Source organism: Xiphias gladius, chromosome 22 (genome assembly GCF_016859285.1).
Source record: "Xiphias gladius isolate SHS-SW01 ecotype Sanya breed wild chromosome 22, ASM1685928v1, whole genome shotgun sequence".
Taxonomy (NCBI): Eukaryota; Metazoa; Chordata; class Actinopteri; order Istiophoriformes; family Xiphiidae; genus Xiphias; species Xiphias gladius.
The window spans coordinates 6,301,362-6,325,313 of NC_053421.1; the positions used below are offsets into that span (position 1 = coordinate 6,301,362).

General features: G+C 42.1%; 1 protein-coding gene across 2 annotated transcripts in view; it reads right to left on the bottom strand.

Moving 5' to 3' along the window:
• The window catches only part of zfpm2a (zinc finger protein, FOG family member 2a), a 120,344-nt gene that overhangs the window by 84,638 nt on the left and 11,754 nt on the right, over positions 1 to 23,952 (bottom strand). For both annotated transcript variants that reach the window (XM_040118368.1, XM_040118367.1), the window contains exon 2: positions 2,182 to 2,340. In XM_040118368.1, coding sequence (XP_039974302.1) covers positions 2,182 to 2,340 — 159 coding nt within the window. The remainder of the gene's footprint in view (positions 1 to 2,181; positions 2,341 to 23,952) is intronic.

Genomic DNA, 23,952 nt, shown 5'->3' on the forward strand with positions numbered 1-23,952 from the left:
TGACACCATTAACTAAACAGGTTTTAGAGTCAGCCATCACCCAGTTTAGAAGTTCCCAAGCCTGAGACCAAGATGGGACATCAAGGTGCTCCATGCACTTATCTGGGGAGTCCCTTTTCTGCAAGGGTAAGGCAAATGGCTGAGTCTTTGGTGGCATTCAACTTCTTGACCTTTGCGCCTTTAAGCGGCTTTGCTACTTCACCGCACTCTGATCAAAGTTAATAAGTGCTTCATATGTTAATGAAAATTGGTACTCCTCTTTGTGTTCCTACAGCTTTTTAATACCTATTATAGACTGAAACTTTTAATGGAGGTTTTAGGTCCCCCTGACAAGCCCATTTCAGAGAGTGACTACACAGATACAAGGCTAAGCTAAGACCAGAGAGTCACTGCTCAGTGGAGGAACCTTACACGGGAGACCGTATTCTCCGGGAAGCAGCAGAAGATAAAGGCCATGGGATGAGTGGCTGCTTTAAAACCCACGTTCAAGTCCGCACAGGGCTAATTACAGCACGCCATCACATTTGAGAGGGTTTAGTTAATCAAGGGGGCTCTCTTTTTCCTCCTATAGTCGAGGAATAACACACTTAAACCATTTAATGCCGCCAGGATTGCGTCCTGTTTAATTCACAGCAGTTTCACATAAGTGGGGTAAATTTAAGCCACTCCGACATTAGTTAAATAGATCTAATTGAGGAAGGGATCATGGGGAAAATGACTACACCTGATGATTGCGCACAACTTGCCACGAGGAAAAAGGAAATTTGGATAGTACATCATTTGGGTCTTAGGAGGCAATGGGAGACTTAGCTACTGTAAGCTTAGATAGCAGAGTAATAAAAAAAATCTGACTTACGTTGAGTATGAAAAAGACCAGATTACTAGTGTCCCCTAAAAGTAGTATTTGACAATTTGGATTGCTATTTAGTGTTGACTTTATTCATAAACACAGGGACCGGAAAGGAGATTTGAGGCCCAGTTCTGCACATGGTTTTACGAAACAATGGGAATATCAAACGGCTCTGACAGGGTTCTTTGAAGATTTTCAGAAGTTGTACTTTTTTTTTCTTGCTGTAACCACCAATGTATACTGCACCATCTATTTCATAGCTACTGGGTTATTACAAGACCATACATTGTACTTTGAAGTTTGAGTAAGGACACATTATGAAGGAGACAAAGGGTAAAGCAAACGAGGTGTTGCTGGTAATTGCAATTTCCGAACAATTGTGCCGTTCAACTTTTTCCAGAGAACAAAAGGAAAACATTATTGATACGATTACTGGGGCATAGCCTACCTGAAACATGAAAGATTTATTTTTCTCCAATAATGTAATCCCACGAGGCACATCAGTTTAGAAGTGTGAAGAAATAATTCTAAACAATTTCCTCTTTGAAAGGAGAAAGAAGAGGCAGACATTCAAAGCATAGGTTCTTCATTAAAAAGTCAAATTTATGGCATCCGTGTGCCTGGAAGAGTGGGGACACCTGGGGTAGTGAAAGCCACGCAACCGGGGGGTAGGGAGAGGTGGGGGTGAGTGGGGGAGTTAAGGGAAGGGAGGCGGGACAAGTCTGTCATCTTCACACTGTAACCTGGAGCAGACCACAAATTAGCTCCTGTGATGGCAAGGTGTGACCGAAATGAAACAAACATACAAAGAAGCAATCTAATTGAATTGGAGTTCAAAGAGGACTTGGGCGCATTTGGCGACGCTTTATAGTGCTGGACCTCCGAGCAGTAGCAGGTGCTGCTGAGTGTTCACAGAGCTTTAGCGCTGGCTCAAAGGGAAGTACTACGCTCTCCAGTGCATTGGTGTACCGTAGCACACCTTCACAGCACTATCACAGAGGGAGAGCCAGTGTTGCCGATGCCATCTCTCTCTCAGATCAAACCACTGCTCTTGGGTGGATTGCTGGGATCAAATATCAAAATGGATAGTTTCAACTCAAGGGAGTGATGCGGGAGAAATTCTCATACGGACACAAGTTCTGCCAGGTTTGATTTGAACATGTTGAGGAATTTTATTAGAAGCCATTGGCAGGAGTTTAACTTATTTTTGATGCTTGGCACAAGGGTTGATTAACATATTGTCTCATATTAGGTATTAAAAAGAGCAATGTGCACTGCTTGTGGAAAACGACTACTGGAGTTTCGGTGTAGAATACCTAAATGATCCTAACCTTTGTTGCAGAAGTACTCCATGTCTTCGCAGCTCATGTTCTCAGTCTCAAACTCGGCGGTGAAGTTCTCCTCCACCGAGAACTCGTCTTTGGCCAAGAGCTCGTTCTCCTCGGAGACGCACTCCTCCTCCTCTTCCTCCAGGCCATCCTCCAAAGGACCTGAGGGAACACACACACACATACATACACAGACACACACATATACACACACACACAAGGGAGATGTTCAGCAGTTTCATCACATCCTTCAGGCTTTCGTGAAAAAAAAAACTTCTGCCTCTCCTTGTTTCTTTTGTTGCAATACTACAAATGCAGATCCTATTCAAAGAACAGCACAGCACTCTACTGTCTATACACTCCTTGTTTAGACATTCAGTATAGACAAATATAAAGCCATGTCAATAAAGAATATTATTTTACCCTAATATCTCACAAAGGTCCTTCCATTATGGCTATTGAATAAGCCCTTTGAGATTGTGTGCTCTCTGAAAAACAAGCTGACATGCAGCCAAGGTGAGCATTGATGTTAATCCCGCTACCTGCAAAACAAAACCTCACACAGATGGAGGGAGGGGGAAAAAAAGTTCCTTTCCAGAGTTTTCATACAGGCATCAGCATGGGAGGAGGAAAGAAAATACTTTTATTAATTTGTTAGCCTTATCACAGGGTACAATGTTGATTTTCCATTTACATTCCATGCCTCGAGGTAATACACCAGTGCAATCTTAAAGGAGACACTTTTCCGTGTGATTAATTTTCCCCCCTCTGTGCAATATTATTTCTTTAAATCTAAATGATTTCAGAGTTTTGCTTGTAGCTGTACATCTCTTTTGGTATTTGCATATTACCATTTTGCTTCAATCAAGGGCGTTGATGGAATTACTGTACTGCTATCTGAATTGTATTAGCTCTGAAAAACATCTCACCCGGCATTTGAATGTTATTAAGATAATGTGCATCTTGCACACCTCTTCTCCCACCTAAACATGTCTCCAGCACACGAGTTACCATAGCAAAGAAGTGATGGAACACTCACCTCAAGTTAAAGGTTAGTTTATATTAGAAATAATAAACTCTGAGCTGAAAACCTGTGTTATTTTCATAAAAAAGGCAAATTCATACTAAAAATAGACATCAGCTGTGTTTAAACTGAATAATCATATCAAAAGTGCTGCCATCACTGCCTGCTAGATGCGGATGCTGTCTCCATCTCTGCCTGTCACACATGAGCTATGTTGCAGCCTCCTGCGCATCATACTGGAGCTCAAACAGAGTACATTGATATCCTCTCGACACCTTTCAGTGTGTTTGTTCTATTGTAGAGGGAGTGAGCTCCTCAGCTTTAATAAAGCAATAATTTCAGTTCAGAAAGTGGGGCTGGTGTGCCTCTCCTGTTTCTCTTTCTTCCCACACCGAGCCTCATAAAAGACCCCCCTGATGTCCACAAACTGCTTGCTCTTTTCATTAGTCTTATAAATTACTCCTTTGTAGAAACCTACATCTGCAGGAGCCCCGGACATGAAAAGAATTAGCACACAGATCTCTAATAGACACTGTGGAGGCAGAGTGCTGCTTTTAAATTAGGATACAGTTTTATGATCTTATCTGATGCCTTCTGCTGATTCGCTAAGGAGTGAAGTGAAGCGTGAAGTGACTCGATGAGTCTACCATCGCTTAAGATGATACTGAGAGATAAATATCGCAGTATCAAGGGGAGATTGTATGACTGGCGTTAAAAGCTCCTGCCAAGGCAATTGAAGACAGTGTGAAAGAAAGCGGGGAAATACATTTCTATACACACACTCTGTACACATTCCATTACACAGCTGAATAAGAACTGTGTGTACAACTAAACGATTCTTCCTCTGTTGCCGGCAAATACAGCAGCACTATTGCACCATAGAAAATAGACCTACAGTGTTGTGCGATAATAAGGGAGATTAAAGATAAACTTCATGGTCAATAAGACACAAAGATTAGGTAGATAAGATGCGATAGAACTGAGGTTTAATAGACTCAGAATAAGGGCATCTCACTTCCCCACTCTAACAGATAGTAACTAAATGGAGCATTCTTTAACTGATAGAGATACGGTGGGCCTTGCTGAATATGGAAAAATGAAATACTCCACCCAGTCAGAGACATTAAAGGGGGTCTGATGGCTACTTCTTGGGGACCGCGTAGATTACCAAAGTTTGTTCGCATTCTCACATGTTTAGTTTATTATACAGTATTCATTGCATGGAGAGACCTGAAATTATTTCAGAGACAGCAATGATAAGAATAATGACTTTCTAAACGACTAGCACCACACTCCTAACTCATTTTCTGATAGTGGCGTTCCTGCTATATTTAGTTGTGTACTGTTTAAAATCCTGTCACATTCACTGTGTGACCCGCGCTTGTTGGTGCATTTCTATAGGGTCTGCTGACGAATTGGGCCAGAGGAATGTCTGCTGCTTCACCCTCTTATCCAGCCTCCTGTGAAGTTTAGATGGCTAACGACACCGCGCAGAGAGCATCTGCATTGCACTTGACCACAGAGCAGTCCACTTTCAATGGGTGAACTCATGACAACAGACACACAGAGGTGATCTGGGAAGTGGCAACACAGCGTAAAGATTATTTTGGAAAGCTATTCGGGAATCTTTTGGGAATCTACTGTATGCGGTGTTTTCAATCAGCTGCATCTGCTTTGTTCTGGCATTGCAATCTGAGAAGACTGCTCAGCTCCAAGTGGGTGTCTCAAACTTTTATAGTGTTTACAGAGGAAAAAAGAAGCCACCATCAGCTGGTGATTTTTTTTTTATTAAATTTTGAAATATTTACGCTTTGGAAATTATCCCCCTCTAGTTTTCTGAAATCCTGTTGCTAAAAAAAAAAATCAGTGTTGTTAGATTACAATAACCACACGAGGACAAACTAATTTAGCCTTGAACTGAAACAATTTTGATTAATGACTGATTTCAGTTATCAAGCAAAAATGCCACACATTCCAGCCTCTCAAATGTCATGATTTGCTACTTTTATATTTTTTAATATAATTTAAAACTGAACATCTTCCGGCTTTGTTCAGACAAAATGCGCAAGTTACCTTGTGTTCTCAGAACTTTCGACAGGCATTTTTCACATTTTACCCATAACCGAATGGGCGGTTCCTAACCCGTAGGTATAAATCATAAAAGTATATTGTTTAAAAAAAAAAAAAAATCAATTAAAATTTAAAAACATTCGTCACACACAGTTATGTTTCATTAGAAATTTTTTTTTTTCTGCTGAAATCCTGGATACTTTTACTTATTCGGGCCTCTAAAATTCCTTGAGATGTAACAATATGAAAAAGAAAATCCCTCGTGGTCTTCATTAAGGCCATAACCTGTGATGAGGGGTCGAAAGTAGACTTTGCTTCATTTCTCAGAGGTCACAAGCCAGAAAGGTTGGGAACCACTCGACTAAACAATTAATCAGATAATCATGAAAAATAATCATTAGATTAATAAAGAGAATAATCGGTACTTGCGGCCCTACTATAATTATCTGTAACCTTATGCCTGACAGCTGTTCTGTTCCGACAGTCAAGTGCTACTTCATGAGCTTTACTTTCTGGAAAGGCTGGGTTTGCCAAAATCATCCTAGCACAAAGACTGATATCTGTCCAATTTTATAAGGGTGTTTTAGGAAACTGCACCCTGTCAGAACTTCCTCTCAATCAGGGTCAGTGTCCAGGTATCCCTACCCCCTATGGCCTTGTCATCCACTCCCTCCACCCTGAACTGTATCATCCACATTCATCAGACTCTTCCTCTGCTGACTGAGAAATCTCATCCCTGTTCAAACAGTCATGCAGCAGGAGCAGCAGCCAGCAGCAGCCAATGCTAATAGAGACATTGGTAGCTGAATGCAGGCTTGATCACAGTGGCTCTTTTGTTCATGGCATGGCCTCTGTCTGATAGGGATCGGCCATGCGGAGTGGAGCGCCGGAGAGGGATATGGTAATGCCCCCGCTGAGTCTATAAAATGGGGTGATACTCCGAGACCATATGATGGACAGAGGATTAATGAGTCACAGAGGAAGGGGAGCAGGGAAGAGAGGAGTACGGACAGAGGTGGTGGAATAAGCATTTCTTTCAGGAAAACACACAAGTCTGTGCCTCAGTGGACTTAAACAGAAAATGTACGAGAACGCACAGATGTTCCAACCTTGCCTTAGAAAGTCACACTTTAAAAAAAGAGGAGCTCCAAACAAACGTATGCATGAGCAAAACTGTATGACTGACACTGTTCATTTCATCGCATGCTTTTTCAGCCGTCCGCAATGTGGGGAGCTCGTGGCCGGGCTGTGATAGCGATACCTCACATTATCAGCAGGCTCCACAGTGTGATGTGTGGATCACAAACCCAGCCTCCTCTATAGCTCCCTAATTAGAGGTGAGGTAATTGAATCTGACAGAACAAAGCGGCAGATCTCTATAAGCATGGAAATCATTTTTGCTCCCACCTATACAGTTTTTCATCCAAAAGGTCCATTGAAAATGTGTCCAAGCTGGCCTGGGGATAAAACGTAGCACCTGAGACTAAACATGAATGCATAATGCAGCCCTAAAATCCAACAGGGCCACACCGCTCAACCCCTGCCAGCTCTGCTCCCTGTGACTGGCCCTTTGTGCCAACACTGATACTGCGCCTTCCTCACTTTCAGGTGAACACACACATACTCTGCAGGACTCTTCAAACTTCTGCAGGGGAGGAGATATAGAAATATAGACTTTGTCTCAAGTTGCAAGTAGCTCTACGTTGTGAGCCAGGTAGGCTTAGATACACATTCATATGTTTACCCCCACAGCTGGAGAAAAAAAAAAAAATAGATTAACACTTGCTCTCTGACAACAGAGTGTGAAGACAGAAAAAACAATTTCATCTCATCTTGCAGGAAGGGTCGGGAAGTGTGAGAGAGACGAGGAAGAGAGGGAGGAGAAAGTGGAGAGAGGCGAGGAGAGACTGGGGGCCATACTCTCTCCTTCGCTCTAATGACCTTTGGGAAGCAGAGGGTTCCCTCAGCTTTAGAGGAGACTTAGTGTGTATGTTACAGGGCTCAAGCCTCTAATTTAATCCTTGATCACTGTAATGAAATAGATACCATTTACGCAACTCTTAATAGCTTAATATGCTACAGGAACCCTCAAAGGAATTTTCATACTGTGTAAATGTTACAAAAAAGCGCCTTTTTCCTACTTGTACACTGTGATCAAACTAAATGTGGAGCGAATGCTGTAACACAAGTCAAAAGTAAATTACCATTTGTATATTGTCTATGAATGGCTGCTTGTGTGTAAATGTGTGTGTTTGCTGGGAGGAGCGTGGAACAGCTTCAGTGGAGACTGATGTGTTCTCAGAGCTGCAGTGTGTGACCAAATATAAGCAATGGTATTGTTTAACTTGATTTTCCGGTTGCTAAGCAATGTAATTCTCGTGATTAGAAATGGCTGCCTTCTTAAATTTGGGCACTTACAATCAACAGTCAACAAACTGCTTGAAAACTCAGCACCAACGCTTGTCTGGCAATTGTGGTGAAAAAAGAGGGAGGGCGGGTTCATCAGGGGGATGAATAAATTTATTCACATCCTTGTAAAACGCTCACACACAGGGACATACCATCTCTTCTGTGAGGCTGCAGCACTAGGTATGACAAGGTATCTAAATGCATGATGTCTGATGACATCATGCATTTAGATGGCCCACTAGGTTTACATTACTGTACGTTTATGCTTCACGCAGTAAGAGGTTGACACACCCATCGACTGGGAAACAGTATCACTATCACTGTCTGCAGAGCTACTGAAAATGTTACCCAGATGCAGAATAATGTTATGATTTATTTTTGTTCACATTTTCAAATGCTGTTAACATAATTCTGTAGAGTATGTTATTCCAATCAGACACAACGTTGGATCCTAGCATGTTTGCAGAGTTGCTAAGTTCTGTGTTGTTGCGCCCAGTGTTTCTGTCTGGACTGTTGAAGGGGAATAACACGCTCTTACTTCTTTATCCAATGAATTTGAATTGGAATGGCATGAAAACATGCTGGCATTTGACTATGCCATTAAAATGCTGGAGGCACCTCTGAGCGTGCCCGAGGGCTTCAGCAGATGCCAGCCAGTTTCTCTGTGGAGTTAGCTGGGTCCTACTTCACTCTACTGCATCTACTTGTCTCTCTAGAGTGTACGGAGACACACACAAACACACGTCCAAGTGGACACTGGTACCATGTTTGGTCCATAAAAGTCACCAAGCTTGTCCTCCAAATAATATGGGCTTAGCTAATGCCTCCCTTGCAGGGTAGGATTTGCTTTGCAGGGGCAACAAACAGATTAAAGTGCTGTTAAAATGGTGGGTTTTGCTGGGTCCTTCCTGTTACAGACTTGCTTCTCCTCTGGCTGAATGATTTATTAGTGTCATTCTGTTACTTCTAAGGAAATAAAAGTTAACCATGTGCCTCTACACCGGATGTGACAGCTGAAACAAAGCAGGTAAAATATGTGTGGTCTTAATTACTGGTTTATAAGCAAGCTTTTCACTAGAACGTTCACTTTTAATGAAGCCATTGAGTGAGGCTCCTCCAGGGAGCTATCATGGTTAAGTGGGGGCATCCATCTTCAGCCATTGGCTTGTCTGCAGACGAGTGGAAGCTCTGTCTACAGCACGCTCACCTCATATTGGCTCACTTTATCTCCACTAAGTAAAAAGTCTGTTGGAAGGTGCTAACAGTGGCAAGAAAAGACTTTTCTCCATCGGCTCTGATGAGGCTGAGGGAGTTTCATCCTGCAGAGGCAGCAGGCACTTTCACTATGTCCAAGTAAGTGCTTAATAAGATGCTGCAGTTTAACCTGAAAAGCATCACATTCAGCGGCCTCAGTGTGGTGTTTGAAATAGCAATATAGTAAACGCTGAAACTGATTCTGCAACAAATAGCTTTTAGTCGAGCGTCATTTCAAAGAATTTAATGGGGAGCCTTCAGAAAAAGAAAAATGATTACTGTATCTAATAATGTAGATAAAACAATATTTTCCCATCAAGGAATTTCTATGAAATGGATATATCTAAGATGTCAATTTCATTCCAGTATTGTGAGGGATGGGGGGTTCCTTTTGCAATAAATTCTTCATTAATTCAATTCTAATTTGCCTCTGGTTCCTATTTCTACTATTGATAGTTCCACTTCTTAATACCTCGGATAAGGGGGAGAAAATCATTGCAATAACTCAGTGGAGACTGTGAGTAGCAGATATGATCTAAATATTACCAATGCCAAAGAAGTGTGAAGTCTGATGAACATTTCAAAAGAACAATTCTTTATGGATCAGCTAAATCTTTTCCACTTTTTAATTAAAAGTAAAGAAAATAGAAGTTAATTATCCTGTAAAGATTAGCTGGTGGGCATCTTTCTGTAAATTAGTTCTAATTAAAAGGAAATTGTCAAATGACATTCAAAGCACTGTCCTTTAAAACACAGACTGAGATGGGCTTTTTTTTCCTCCTCCCCCTTCAGCCTCCCTCCTAATTCTTGATCTGGCCATGTGAAGCTTCTTGCTGGAAGATTAGGATTCTGCCAGTGCTTCAGACAGCACGCGCACACACACACACACACACACACACACACACACACACACACACACACACACACACGAACACACACACACACACACACACACACACACACACACACACACACACACACACACACACACACACACACACACACACACACCATGCACCCTGGATAGCAGGCCTCTAGCACACTGTGAAATACTGCTGCATCAATGGGGAGCTAGTGGCTGCTGGAGATAAATACTCCTCATTGATAAATGATTGAACTGATTAGCTGCTTGGAATTGGGCTTAAACTTTTATGTCAGGCTGATATTGGCTTTTTATGAAATGTACTCCAATCCAGAGTAAAAACCTGGAAAACCTGCATGTTTACTGATCAATTTTTGTCTTAAATTTGTACAGCTCATCATACTACTGAACAGGGGGGATTCTTCAAGTCATAAAAAACTACCTACTCAAATAGAATTTGATTACTCTGTGTATCTTCATAGACTTTTACTGCTATACTAAAAATAAAAATGTTGGGGAAATATTAAAAACTGTGGCATACAATGGTTATATTTAAAGATAATAAACAAAAACACAAGATTTTAGCCATGGTATCAGTAATGAATTATTGTTTTCATTATTGAGCAATGTGTCAATAATTTCACCCGTTAAATCATCAAAAAATAGTGGAATAGGCCCATCACAAGTTTCCAGAGCCGAAGGTGACATCTTCTTCATCACTTATTTTACCTGACCAGCAGTCCAAAGCCCAAAGATATTTAATTTACTGTAATGGAACACAAGTGAGGGCAGCACATCTTCACATTTGAGAAGCTTTGACTGGAGAATGTTCAACACCAGCTTGAAAAATGACTTAAAACCATTCATTGACTATCAAATTGTTACGTTCATTTTCTGTCGACCGACCAACTAATCGAATTCAGCTCTAATCTCATTATCAAGCATTCAGAGACATTACTAGTGAAACCCGTTTGCACGATGCTTCCTTTCCACTGAAACAAAAGAACCCAAGCATATGAACACAGACAATACTTAGCCACACCTCCACTATCATCACTTCACAAATAAATGATGAATCCGACTGTCTTCTTACGTGTGCACTGTAGCTTTTGTCTGATTTCATGTGGATTTCATCATTCATTGTCTGGGCTCGGCTGCTGCTCCTATCCACTCACATTGTATCAAACCAGATTCCAGCAGTATAGTCTGACAGAGGAGAGAGGAAAACAGTGCTGAAGCCTCTCCATCTGCTCTGGCTAATGATGATACTCTCCCTGGCCTGGAGCAGAACTGTGTGAGGGAGATTTACACCCATAATACCCCTGGGGCTATGGAGCTGCACCGTGCTCCAAAACACCGTCACTCCATCACTTTCTATATGATAGCTGGCAGAGCAGGTAACAATGGACCAGCAACAATGTCTTTTTGTATTACTGACAAGTGCCTTATTTGGTTGACATAACCTGCCTCAGTGTCTGAGGAGTGGCGCTGAGCACACAGGAAAATGGTTGACAGCTACACCATTGAGACATTGTGCAGTTGCAACAATCATACCAGACTATGTTTTTTAAAAATACCCAGCAGTGTTTGTGATATCTGACAGGCGAGACCAGCAGTGACTGAGGGAGAGGTGGCTGTCTTTGCGATACACTAATTGGTATGATGGCAGGAGGGGAAAATCAGGCATCACAGTGAGCTATACCGAACAGAGCTGCCTTTTTCCATTTACCCTATTATAAAGGTTTATAAGTTTTAATTGTCCTTCAATTTGGGAGCTTTAGAACCACTAAAAAACTCTGTCTGGGACTAGCCTTGATGTCTATCTGCCAAAAACAAGTGAGCTAAATGGTGAGAGGCAAAAAGAAAGAAAGAAAGAAAGAAAGAAAGAAAGAAAGAAAGAAAGAAAGACTATGTACGTGTGTGTGTGTGTGTGTGTGTGTGTGTGTGTGTGTGTGTGTGTGTGTGTGTGTGTGTGTGTGTGTGTGTGTGTGTGAGAGAGAGAGAGACTAATGCGGGGAGGGTGTAGAGAGCTCCACTCCTCAGGGATTGAGTGTTCACACACAGTAAATGGAAGTGGCACAGCTCTGACCTTTGAGCTGCAGCATACGAGTAAAGTGAAGGCGCTGTCAAAATATTGCTTCAGAAATGACAATCCACCTCGCCAGTCCCAAGTCTTGACATGGCAGGCAAGTGGAGAGCCGTAACCTGCTGATCCCGACATTACAAATGAGGGGATTATCATGACAACAAACCGCAGCTCGACACACTGCATACCCTAAAGATATTCTGGCATTGCCCCTTATTATCAGTAATGTCCCACACAGATAGCCAGCAATGACACTCGGAGCAGGCACCCAAAATGGAAAGGAACAGGAATCGTTATGTGTCAGAATCCCGAATAAAATTTCAAATCAGGTTTATAAAGTAACTTCTTCCTATCAGCATTAACTTTACCAATACGGTAATACACTTACACAGTTTCACAGTTACGACTACGGATTTGGCTTTTGAGCAGCTTCTTTGCATCTTCATTTACACCCTTGTAATACTGAAGTCCATGGAGAATAACTCAATCGTAAAGAATACCAAAATATCACAAGCAAATTACTAGTGCTCTGAGAGGAAGCTTGGGAGGAACAAAGACAGGCAGCCATAATTATATCTTGGCGTGTATAGCATGTCAATCGGCCACCTTCGTTCTGGAGGGCATTCCCCTGGGCCCCTCAGGCATCAAAATGATGTCCAAATTATTTTGTGCTCTATTGCAGCATGGCACGATTATCATATTTACTGGTGGTGCATTATGACAACATTGATGTTTACACCTGTCTCTGTGAGAAGGCAAGGTTTACACTCTGTAATTTAGCAAATGTACAGTATGCATATGAGCTTGTTGGCAGGGATTTAAATTAGGTCAGAAATGGAATATATCAATAGCATCCCATATGTGCATCTTTCTTTTTCTTTTTTCTCCCTCCCCTCCCCAGCCTTCTTTGCTCAGAAGCTTGGCGATGAAGCAGCTTGACGACTGCAGAAGTGTGATATGTGCAAATCACATTTGCAGATGAGCTTGAAACTCCTTTTTAATATTCAGATATCAGACATCCCGCACTGAGAAGCCCGCTAAGACGCGATTCGGGGGAGAAAAGCAAGATCCGCGTCATTAAGGGAATCGTTAGAGGCTCGGTTTACATTTTACATATTTCACAAAAATGTACAACCAAGTAAAAACATCACCAGTTATCTGTGATAACAATGCAAATTTTTGTCAGAGAGCGCATGAAGATTCTGTCAAAATCCAAAGTCGCTCAGGTCTTTCTTTTTCTCTTTTTTCTCCCTGGCTTAACACCCTCAGCTTATTGGCGCTTTGATTTCTTTCATATTTTTTCCCTGAGAAGTCACACAGGCTTGTGGAGTCAAAGACAGTGAAAGGTATGTTTGCCACGAGGCACGGGAACACGTGTCACCATAGCCTGCCAATAGCTCATCAAACACAGAGGCCTGTGGATGGACGCAAGCCCGGCTGGCGTTTACGACGTCTAAACTGCATCCACTCTGCTATACACACCGTGCCTGAGTCCTGTTTACTTGCTTCAGTCAGAATCACAAAGAACAGCCCCATTACCTGACCATTTTCTGCCCATAAATGTAGCACGATGACAACAACGCCACCATAAGGTAGCATTTTTTCCTCTTATACCTTCTCCTTTGTGCTGTACAGTAGTGCTCTGACAATAATTTTTCTGCTTTACAGCCTAAACTTTTTCATTGGATGACAGAACATAGCCCCTGCAATTTCCCCCTACCTCCTTCATTTCCTCGTGTCTTAGCCCTGCACCAAATTTGTCTCTGTGCCATTTTAATTACAGCCAAGGCAATCTTTATGGTAGTATTCTGCGAGAACACCAATCTGCAAAAAAGGTGATAAGTAGAGCCGCCACCCAGCTTTGGTATCAGTAATAAACAGACACTTAATTGAATAATTTGACCTAAGAGGCTGATCCTGGGAAATAGCATGTTGGAAAAATCATTTTGAATATTGAAGACAGTTCAGTGTTTTGCATGACGCCTGCAGTAGAAGAACACACAGTGGATTTGGCTGGTTGCCCGCCAACTCGCCAATGTGGGCCATAGTGAGTCTTTACAGAACAGATAAGTGAGCCTTTGGTATCCTGGAAGCACTCAGATGTGTGTGTGTGTGTTTTGAGGGGGGGGGGTGACATATGTACGCATGAGTCTCTTTGCAGGCGTGTGCGTACAATGTGTCCGATATGTACCGGGGAGGGGGGGGGGGGTGTGTGAAGTGTGCCCACTCGAGGTCCATCTCCAGCTAGCAGCCACATGGGCACATCCCCCTACGTCCCTCTACCCCAAACCCACACACGAATGAAAAGACACAAAGTCACACACACAGCAGTCTTCCGCAGAGCCATAGAGACAATGACTCGCGGCCCCTTCCTGTTTAAGGATAGCTGTCAGAGGATGATGGCTCCGATTCAACACTGCAGCAGGTTTGCACAGAGCTCCCTGATAAAACGGAAAAAAGCAAAAAGCGTCCACTCTTCCCTCTCTCTCGTTCTCTGTCCCTTTCTTTCTCCCACTCTCTCCATCACTCTCCCTCTCCCTCCACAGTTCAACACTGATTTGACTGCTAGCATAATTTTGCAGAGGAGACTATTTGCAGATGCAGCAGAGTTATCAATCCGAACAGACACACAATCCGGGTCCAATGTCACTTCTCCTCATTATGTTAATGGTTAATACATGCAAATGAAAACATTCCGGCAATTTGATTTCTTTGAAGATAGTTTGCATATTGTCTTAGCCATAATGATGGTACACTTTCTCCCCAGCTTCGATTTATGCAAGGCTAGTTAGTTCATTTTTATCAGCTCTGAGTTCATTTCTAGGGCTACTGGAATGTGTTTTCCCCTTCCCCGCACTATTTAACTAATTAGGATTCAGGTACCATAAGCAGATTTTTCACGCTATTGGTGTTTTTCTTAATTAAGAAACAAATGAATTCTCCCCAGCAAAATAGATGGAACAACGGGATAGGGTGCCAGGGGCCAGATGCAGCGCTTCTTAATTAGAAGTCACTCCATTGTCTGAGGTTTTTTAATGAAGCTCCAATCTAAATGGATATCAAAAAAGCTTCTAGTGAATAAAAAAAAAAAAAAAAAACACACACACACACACACACACCGGCCATTTAAAATAATAAGGAAATAAAGATAATGAAAGACAAAAGATATGTACTGGCAGCCCCGGCTCACACCTCCAGTTCAGTGCATGTAGTGCACTCGTCACCTCTGGATGAGCCCTATTAAAACGGCTCGATCCCTCACCCGCCCCTGTCTGCCTGCAGTCATGTCTAATGTTCTGCCAAGCCAACAGTGAAACACTCTCTTTTCAACTTCTCATCAAAGGTGGAAGTTTCATTACCCCGTGGATGGTTATCAACTAACTATTTCTGAAAACTGTTGCAGCTGTCAACTTCCTGTTTTGGCTTGAATAACAGTGGAGGCTAGCAGAATCCATGCTCAACATATCAGTGTCATTTGTCATAGGCTGATGTTTTGCGCGGGGCAGCCTGACGCAAAATTTCCAATTAGCTGGAACAAATTGTCACCTGAACACAATATGGAAGATAGAAATGGTGGTGTGCAATTAGACTTGGGCACCTAGGATGTATAGCCGCTGCAAAAACGGTGCAGATGGAACAAAGAAAAACTTTTTGTTTTGAAGTTAATTTGCGTGTTTTTTCCTGTGAAGCCCAATCATCTCGGTCAGCCTTGGTGATGCTGCTGTGCTGGTGACTGAAGACGATAACATCGGGGCTGTTTGACTGAAATAAAACCCGTGGCATGCCCATATGTGCTGCCAACCCCATCAGTTCTTCTTCAGAAGGCATGGCTTAGGAGCTCCCAGAGGATGGGCCAGTGCCCACTGATACGGGCCCAGCAACCGTCTTGTCCAGGCCAAGTATCCCTGCGCCCAGGGGCTGTGCCATCAATGCCATGACTTGTGCCAGACTGGATCCCACCCAGCAATCCATTTCAAAGGCTTTTTTTTTTTTTTTTACGGATCAGGTATGCAGTGTGATTTTCCTTTCCCTTTGTAATGTGCCGTGTCAAAGGCGAGCTAGGCTGACTTTAAAGTCATATACTAGTTTTTTCCGCCTTTCATTTGCGAAGGAGACATAATTGATTTCTGACTTTCCAAATGTCAAGTTGGAAGAGATTAGAAAAAAAGAGCAATGTCCTAAAAATCAATCAGCAATATGAGCATGTGATTTGGATGGTATTTAGTGTTTTGGGCTCTTATTTATGAATAACTTATTAATCACTACTGAGAAAATACTGAAGTATCTATATCATCTAAGTAACTCCAAGGGGAACTTGACTTTTATGGAGCAACACTTTCTTGAGCAACAAATTAAGTGACAGCTAATACAATATTTGTTGTCTACACGAGCCAAAAAACATGAATAGATCACCACTTCATCAATTACTCATTTGGAATATTTAAGTGAAATATAATTTACTGATTAATTCCTCCAGGTTCATGGAGTGAAAAGCAGATGTTTTTTTGTTTTTTTCAGGAGGTAACTTTCTTAATAAAAAGTCACAATTTTAAACACCTCCATTTATCCACAAATTACCATAATCCTCTGGATGTTCACTCATGTGCTCTCTCTCATTTAGAGCATTACTTGTTTATTTATATCTGTGAATGAGATTAGAGGGGAAGATTACTTAGTGCCGACACATGAATAGCGATCAAAGACTGGAGGATAATGTAAGTCTTTCAGTGATTGCTCAGCTCTTTTCAAAACTACCGGTGGTGTATTAGAACAATACAAGTGGCTGTGCTCTGTATAGTGTGACAACAATAATACAAAATCCTCAGGGAGTGAACCGCATGTAAACACTCCAGATCGACACACAGTACACTTGCGCAAAGTGCCCTCTAATGTAGCAAAAATTAGCTTTGATCCTGACGAGGGCATGGCAAAGTAGCAATCAGTTCAGTGAAATGACATCACTTGTCGAACACTTGTCGAATACGAAAATGCAGTTTGAGAAAGGTCTGGTTCGGTATCTGTACAAGGCAGTATGTTTTACAGCCCACACTGTTTCTAGGGGGCTGAGCTGGGGAGCATCAGCCACCGGTAAACAAGCAACATTATGTCCTTCTGATTATTCCAAACAAAAACGTAGACCAAAATATGACACTCTCGCATTCAGATGATTTATGAAGAATGTTACGGTAGCTGAATTGTCTTTTTTCTCAGTCTGCCTGTGCTACACACATTTGGAGGAAGCACTGGTCCGTCCAATTATTGGTGGCAGGACAGAGAAACATGTAACTCAGATATACAGGACAAATGAAGATGGGACAGAACAGCATAACACCAACAAAGGAATCTTAGACATGCACACGTGTATGGACTTGCAACAAAAAAGACCCAACAACATCAGCTTGCTGTTTCGTAGAGCTGCCTGCTAATAGTTAACCAAACCTTAGTCGATGAGAAGAGTCTTAGTCAACCAAGTTTTGATTTGTCGGTTGGTTGCAGGAAAAAAAAAAAAAAAAAAAAATCAAACTCCACAGAAAGTGGCAACACTCAATCAGTCAGTCAGTCACGGACAGACATTGTTTACAGGGCTGGTCCATGCGGTTATTAGATAGTAATTACATGTGTCGGGCAGGAAATCCAAAGTGTGGGATCATTTTGAGAGGGTAAAGGACGACCTCAAGAAGGTGACATGCAAACTCTGCAGGCAAACGTTCGCCTGTCATTCGTCAACCTCAAACATGGCTTATCATTTCAAACAAGTAGGCAGCCCGACGTTAGCCACTTAGCATGGCTGCTCGCTCTAACACTGGATAGCCTAGATAAATATGCACTATTAGGCTTATCCAACTGTCTGCAGGGACTGGGGAAGCTAAACTACCTAGCTTACTGCATGTTTAACTTAATGTGCATTTCTCTCTATAGGAACATGGTAACAAACTGTTCAGATGGTGTTCTTGCTGGGTTTCTGACACATTTAGAATCATTACCGTTTTTTCCAGTGTCGCTACGGGTCACTTCTTGCATGCACTTGTAAAATTTATATTATTTGTATTCTTATTATATTATTAAGGCTCATTCTAAGTTATTGTGTTGGTTTTAAAAGTTCAGAAGTTGTGTGATGTTTTTGAAATACACCAACAAAATGTCCAGTCACCTTGCTGGCTGTTTCGACACATTCGGAATCATTACCGCTTTTGCCGGTGTCATTAAAAGGCAGCACGCTTTGTGTAACGCTTGCAAAATTTATATTTTAAAGGCTCATTATTACGGTTTTATATTTCTCTGTAATGTAGCACAGTGTTAACAATGTTACTTATAACAGCCCTGGACCTCAAACCATTTTCTGATGCCCCCCAAAAATATACATTTATATGATTAAATTAATATCATAAACACGCGTTGACTAGTCGATGAATGGCTTGAAATAACAAATGTTAGTGGACTAAGTAAATCTTTGGTCGGGGGCAGCCCTACAGTTTTGACAAATAAACTTTGCAAGCATTATTTATTTGTAGCTGCAAATGAAGGGACGGATCTGAGGACCCGTTGGCTAATTATCTATCCTGCTGGCTTTATGGCTCTCATTAATTTACCCCTTCTCTCTCTTTACCTTCCATTGAAAGTCTGAAGTCAACCTGCATCTGGTGCTGATAACGCTGGGGTCTCAGCAGCCTCCCAGCCTCCCCTCTAACCCACCCACATGCACCTTCACAAGAGAAAAGGAGCAGCTTTCATATACACCCACTGGATAATGCCATTAGAATTAGCATTCCATGCTTCAAATCCACAAAGATGTGCTCATTCAAGTAGGAAAACATACCGTACACTATAGTGGGGAAGGGTTGAGTTGCATCTCTTAATTCAGTGGGTTAATGTATGTCACAAGGCAAAGAAGGTACTACAGAGGAGGAGTACAGGATGGGAGGATTAGAAGGATAAACTGAAAAATATGAGCTGCAATTCGAATTTTGTACTTTTTGTGGACAGACTGAAATGTTTCCATAGCACCATCGAAAGTCGGCCCTGAATGCTTGGTCAGATTCTTAGTCTTGTGTACAGATTTTTCCCTATTTAAATAATGAATTTTGCTAACTTAACATAGTATTTTTACAAAAGCAAAGTTCTTCTACAGGTACTTTGTGTTAAGGGAATATTAAAAACTGAGGCATTTTTAAGCTTTGACTTAATTTGGTAAACATTAAAATAGGAGATATATGTAAAAACAATTTTATATTTATATAATTTTGTATTGGCACTTGTATAGAACAATTACCCAGCCCTATTAAAAAAAGAAATGAAATTAAGGGGTAATTAATGAGGTAAATTGGATTACGGTTTTGTGAATTGGGTTGCCTGAATTTGTCTGGCACTGGCTTCACTTTTCCCCCGTTCTTTCTCTCAGCCTCTCTTTCTGATGGTCTTCCTCTCCTTCACCCTCTGTCACTTTTTTAGGGTTGGGGGGTTGACTGAGATTGGCCCATCCTTTATTCTTTGGTGAGACTGCACCTGAGCAGGTCTGAGCTGGGGCTATCTCCCACTCCCTAGTGCCCCAGTCTGGCTTCCTGCACCCTCCACCCTCTCTGTCCAACTTCCCCTTCATTGCCCACCTCCTCCCCCACCTGGAGCTGTCCGTCACGTTCACCCCACGACAACAATGAACCCAAACCCCAAACATGCAAGGACCTAATTGTTAATCCAGAGATGAACCAAATGCCCAGTTTGAGCAATTCCTTCCACAGAGTTAACTGATAGAGACTCCATACTGGTCACACTTTCAAACGCTACGGAGAGACACAGTGGGTGAGAATTGCTGAAAAGCAAATATTGTCGACTTCTGCTGACTTCAAACAGCAGTCAGGTGGCAGAGACTACCTAGGCAGTAAAGAAGCTACATTACACACAACACAAGAGAAAGGGCCTAAAGAACTCTTGGTGAGTCCTTTCATGTTTGTCTTTACAGGAAACCCAGAGCATTTCTCTTCTTCTATGCAAAGGAAAGTAAACATGGCAGACTCATGAAATTGAACAGTTCTGAGCATAATGGCCAGTCCTTTCTTTCTTGTGTTTTAGAAATAGATGTGTTAGCTCTACGGCAGCTTTGGCATATTCTATGTATTTTTTTTAAACGTTTCAAAGATGAATTTGCATTTAATTCACGATACGTACATTATTTCATGATAAATCTGTCACCCTTCATGTGTCAGTCCAGTAAACTTGTTTGAAGTTTTCAGACTGAACTTTTGCTCAAACAGTTCAGCTGACACATGTGCAGCTCAGTTAATCAATGAACACACACATGCAAACAGAAACACACAAACTTAATGGGAGAGAAAACTCGACCCAGTTAAGTTCTGATTCAGTCTCCACAGTGACCCGGTGATGCTCTTTCGCAGTCTTATTGGACTATCAGTGCTTGGGTCATGGGCCTGGCCAGTCAAGATAAAAGAAACCCTGATGAAATGAACCATGTGGGAGCAGAGAGGGCTGCTCCCTCCTGATGGAAGGAACCCATTCACTCTGAGAGGTGAGACTGTAACAGTGTCTTATTGACCTGAGTGACCTGGCTCACTGCTTGAACTCCACAACACTCTGTTTAGAGAGGAGGGGACAGACAATAGGGTTCTACTCATGTAGGTGTACTGCAGCCAAAACTAATAATTCATTTGACAACCGTTTATTGGATTTTGTACGTTTCAATAATAATTCTATAAATATTTATACAGTTACTTTCTTTGTACAGTACAAACACTATATTTAACCATCTAAATTCATAAACAAATAGTCCCCCCCAAAAAACAATGCATTGCAAGTGTAGCAGACATCAAAGAAATGTCTGCAGTGATGGAAAGCAACTAAGTACATTTACCCCAATGGTATATTTAATTACTTAAGTAATTTTGACTTTTAATCATGCCTAACCTATTATTCTTTTTATTACTGTTACTCTTTCCTTTCTCTACTTTTTTTACTTGGGGAACTGTTATACATTTTAGTCATGAACAATATGTACAATAAGTTACATTTAGTTGACAGCTAAAGTTACCAGTTACTTGGCAAATAGAGACTTTACAGAAAACACAAAATATGTATATAGCACAAACTATACTGTGCTATATTTTGCTGTTATGACTTTTTACTTTTAATTAGGAAAGTTTTGAAAGCAAGATTTTTACTTGAAATGGAGTATATTTATATTTTTGAATTGCTACATTTAAACCTAATTTCCCAAGACACCTCTTACTGTGAGTGATGGGGTCCTATGTAAACATGAAATTTATTGCCAACGATAAAAACTGTTTTTGACTGAACACACCTATATATATCGGTAGCTGCTCAAAAGCTTGTAATAGGTGATTTGACTGAATGATTGATGAACTTATTGACTGGCAAATTTATTCAGTCATTCATGAATTTAATATTCACTAGCCACTGTACTCACTAAGCACAAAAGAAACAACTACCGTCATCTTTCCTGTCTCTGGTAGTGACATTTTAAATATTGAGACTCTGACAAAGTTGGAGACTGACAACAATAAGGGCATTTTTCAATATTCCAGGCCATTTGATTGAGCCAATGACACAAATCGTTATTTACCACTTTCAGATCGGAGACATGCACTATATATCGCTATCACTGAGCTGGTCAATATACATCACTTCGCCCCAAAGGATTACACTTCTTATCTGAAATGATATTCAATAAAGTATGACCGCAGAAATACAGAGTGGAGTGTTCTTTGCTTGGATCTGGCTTATGCTGTGAAAAAAATAACACTTTATTGGAATTAAGATCCAAGTCAAGATTACCTGTAGAAACAGCAGTTAGATTTCTGTTCCAATGCCATGTCCTACACTTTATTCTCTGCTGCTTGGGGACTAGACCACAGTGTACTGTTCCCCGCGAGCCATGGGGGTGTAATAGGATGCCTTTGTGAAATATATAGAGACGCCCCAGCACCTTCCACAGATCATAGCATGGGCTAGGTTTGGTGAGCCTAGCTGTAGTTTCTGTGTGTGTGTGTGTGTGTGTGTGTGTGTGTGTGTGTGTGTGTGTGTTGGAGGCAGAGACAGGGAAAGTGCTGTGTGTGCCTGACTAATATGGCCCTGCTGAAATGCCCCGCAATCCAAAAAGTCAGTGAGGCATCAGCAAAACTTTCCCCAGGTCCCTCTCTGATGCTCCACAACCGTAATATCATCAAGGTGCGCGGGATGATATCACTCACTCATTTGTGCTGCCTAATTAGCTGCTGCAACTTCCCTCCCCACTCCATCTATAAACTGTCATTAACCATAGTGGGATGAAGTGAACTCCACTGCTGCCGCTATGTTAAACTTTACTGAATGTGCTCTGGAACAGTAGCTAGGTGGTATCTTCTTAAACACAGTCATCTTTTTATAGTTTAAGCTCAACAGCTATCATTAGTTTTTACTTGTATGTACTGTATATAAAGTGGGTTTCAAATCAAAATGTTCACCCAAATACTGAAATAACTCCTGTCGTTATGCATCCTCTTTTCATTGTCTGTGTTTTATTTTTCCCTGACATCAAATCCCACACACACAAACACACAGCCCCCACCCACCCGCCTAAGCCCCAGCCCTGCACTGTATAGCTTTTCTTTCCTTGTCGGGAATTTGATAAAGCCTTTAGTGAGTGTGGTTAGAGCACTTGGGCTGAGGATCTGATGAGAAGTGTGGGGTCTGTCACACACAAAAACCCACACTGTAAGTACATTCTAATTAGCTGATGTATGCAGGACCTCATCCATGTTGGAGGGGTATCAAAAAGCAATCAACGCCCCATCCCTGATGAGCTCAGAGAGACACAGAGATTCACATTGTCTATGGAAAGATGATGTGTGGCTGGACCTCGACTCGGCTTTCCAAACCACCATAATGCCATGCAATCACAAGACATTATGCACAGATCTGAACCCCAAAGCCACAGGATAGAGGGAAAAAAAGTAAAGGGAATATTGAGTTCATAATTCAAAAGCCTGATTATGATGGCCGCTCTTGTGAAAAGCTGCTGTGGACAGCCAGAAGTGGGAGAATTGGCCTGCTGGTGCTACAAAATCAGGTTATAAATGCAGAGGAGAAACATGTTTAAAAAACTGTCATGATCAAGAGCAATACGGTGCAGATAGCAGAGAAATCAGCAGCGTTAAGATGACAACTCGTTGCCATGGAAAAACTGAAAAAATTAAGCCAGCAGCGAGTGTATGAGGAGAATTTATGAGAGTGATTATTCTTAGTGGAGGGAAATCAAATAGAAATACAATATCAACCACAGCAGAACTCTACATTATCAGCATGAAATGGTGAAAAAAAAATAATATCCTAAACATATGATCTAGGATTTTGTCACCCTTTCATAATCTAATTTGACCTGAGGCCATACAGCTGATTCGTTTCAGTAAAGACCATAGGTGTTTTAGCTTCAGGCTCCAGCAGAGAGAGGCATGTGTGTCACACAAAGACCATTGGTTAGCGACGTACCGAAAGGGACTCTGTATCACCATCTTATCTTCAAAGGACTGGGCAGGGGCTCAGGGGAGCTGTGCCACCGCCTCGCCTCCACACAGACACACACAGAGGGGGGATTTGGACCTGCAAGCAGGAACCAGAGATCTCTCGGCCGGCACCCAGGCCCGGACCCTCCTCCAACTCGCCCGCGGAGAACAGGCAGGGTTCCTGCACACGCGGCACGACATCAGTGAGCTGATCCCCCCACCACCGCCGCCGCCACCACCCTCCTCCGCCCCTCTCTCTCCTCCCCTGCAAACCCTCTTTGCCGACTGCCTGCCCATTCGCTTCCTGGCCTCAGCTTGACGGAGGGGATGGGATCTGAACTCAACTTAGACACAGAGTTTCCACATTTCACAGATGGCTGGGAGAGGCTTTGCATGGAGGTGAGGAAACAGAGAGAGAGAAAAGAGAGAGAGAGCGCCTCATCGCCAGCGCCGAAGCAGGGCCGATTTCACACCGCGGTAGAGTGCGCTAAAGCAGGCCGACGTTAATCCACTCACTGAGGGGAAGGCCTGGAGCTATTCCGCTGCCCGACCACCATCT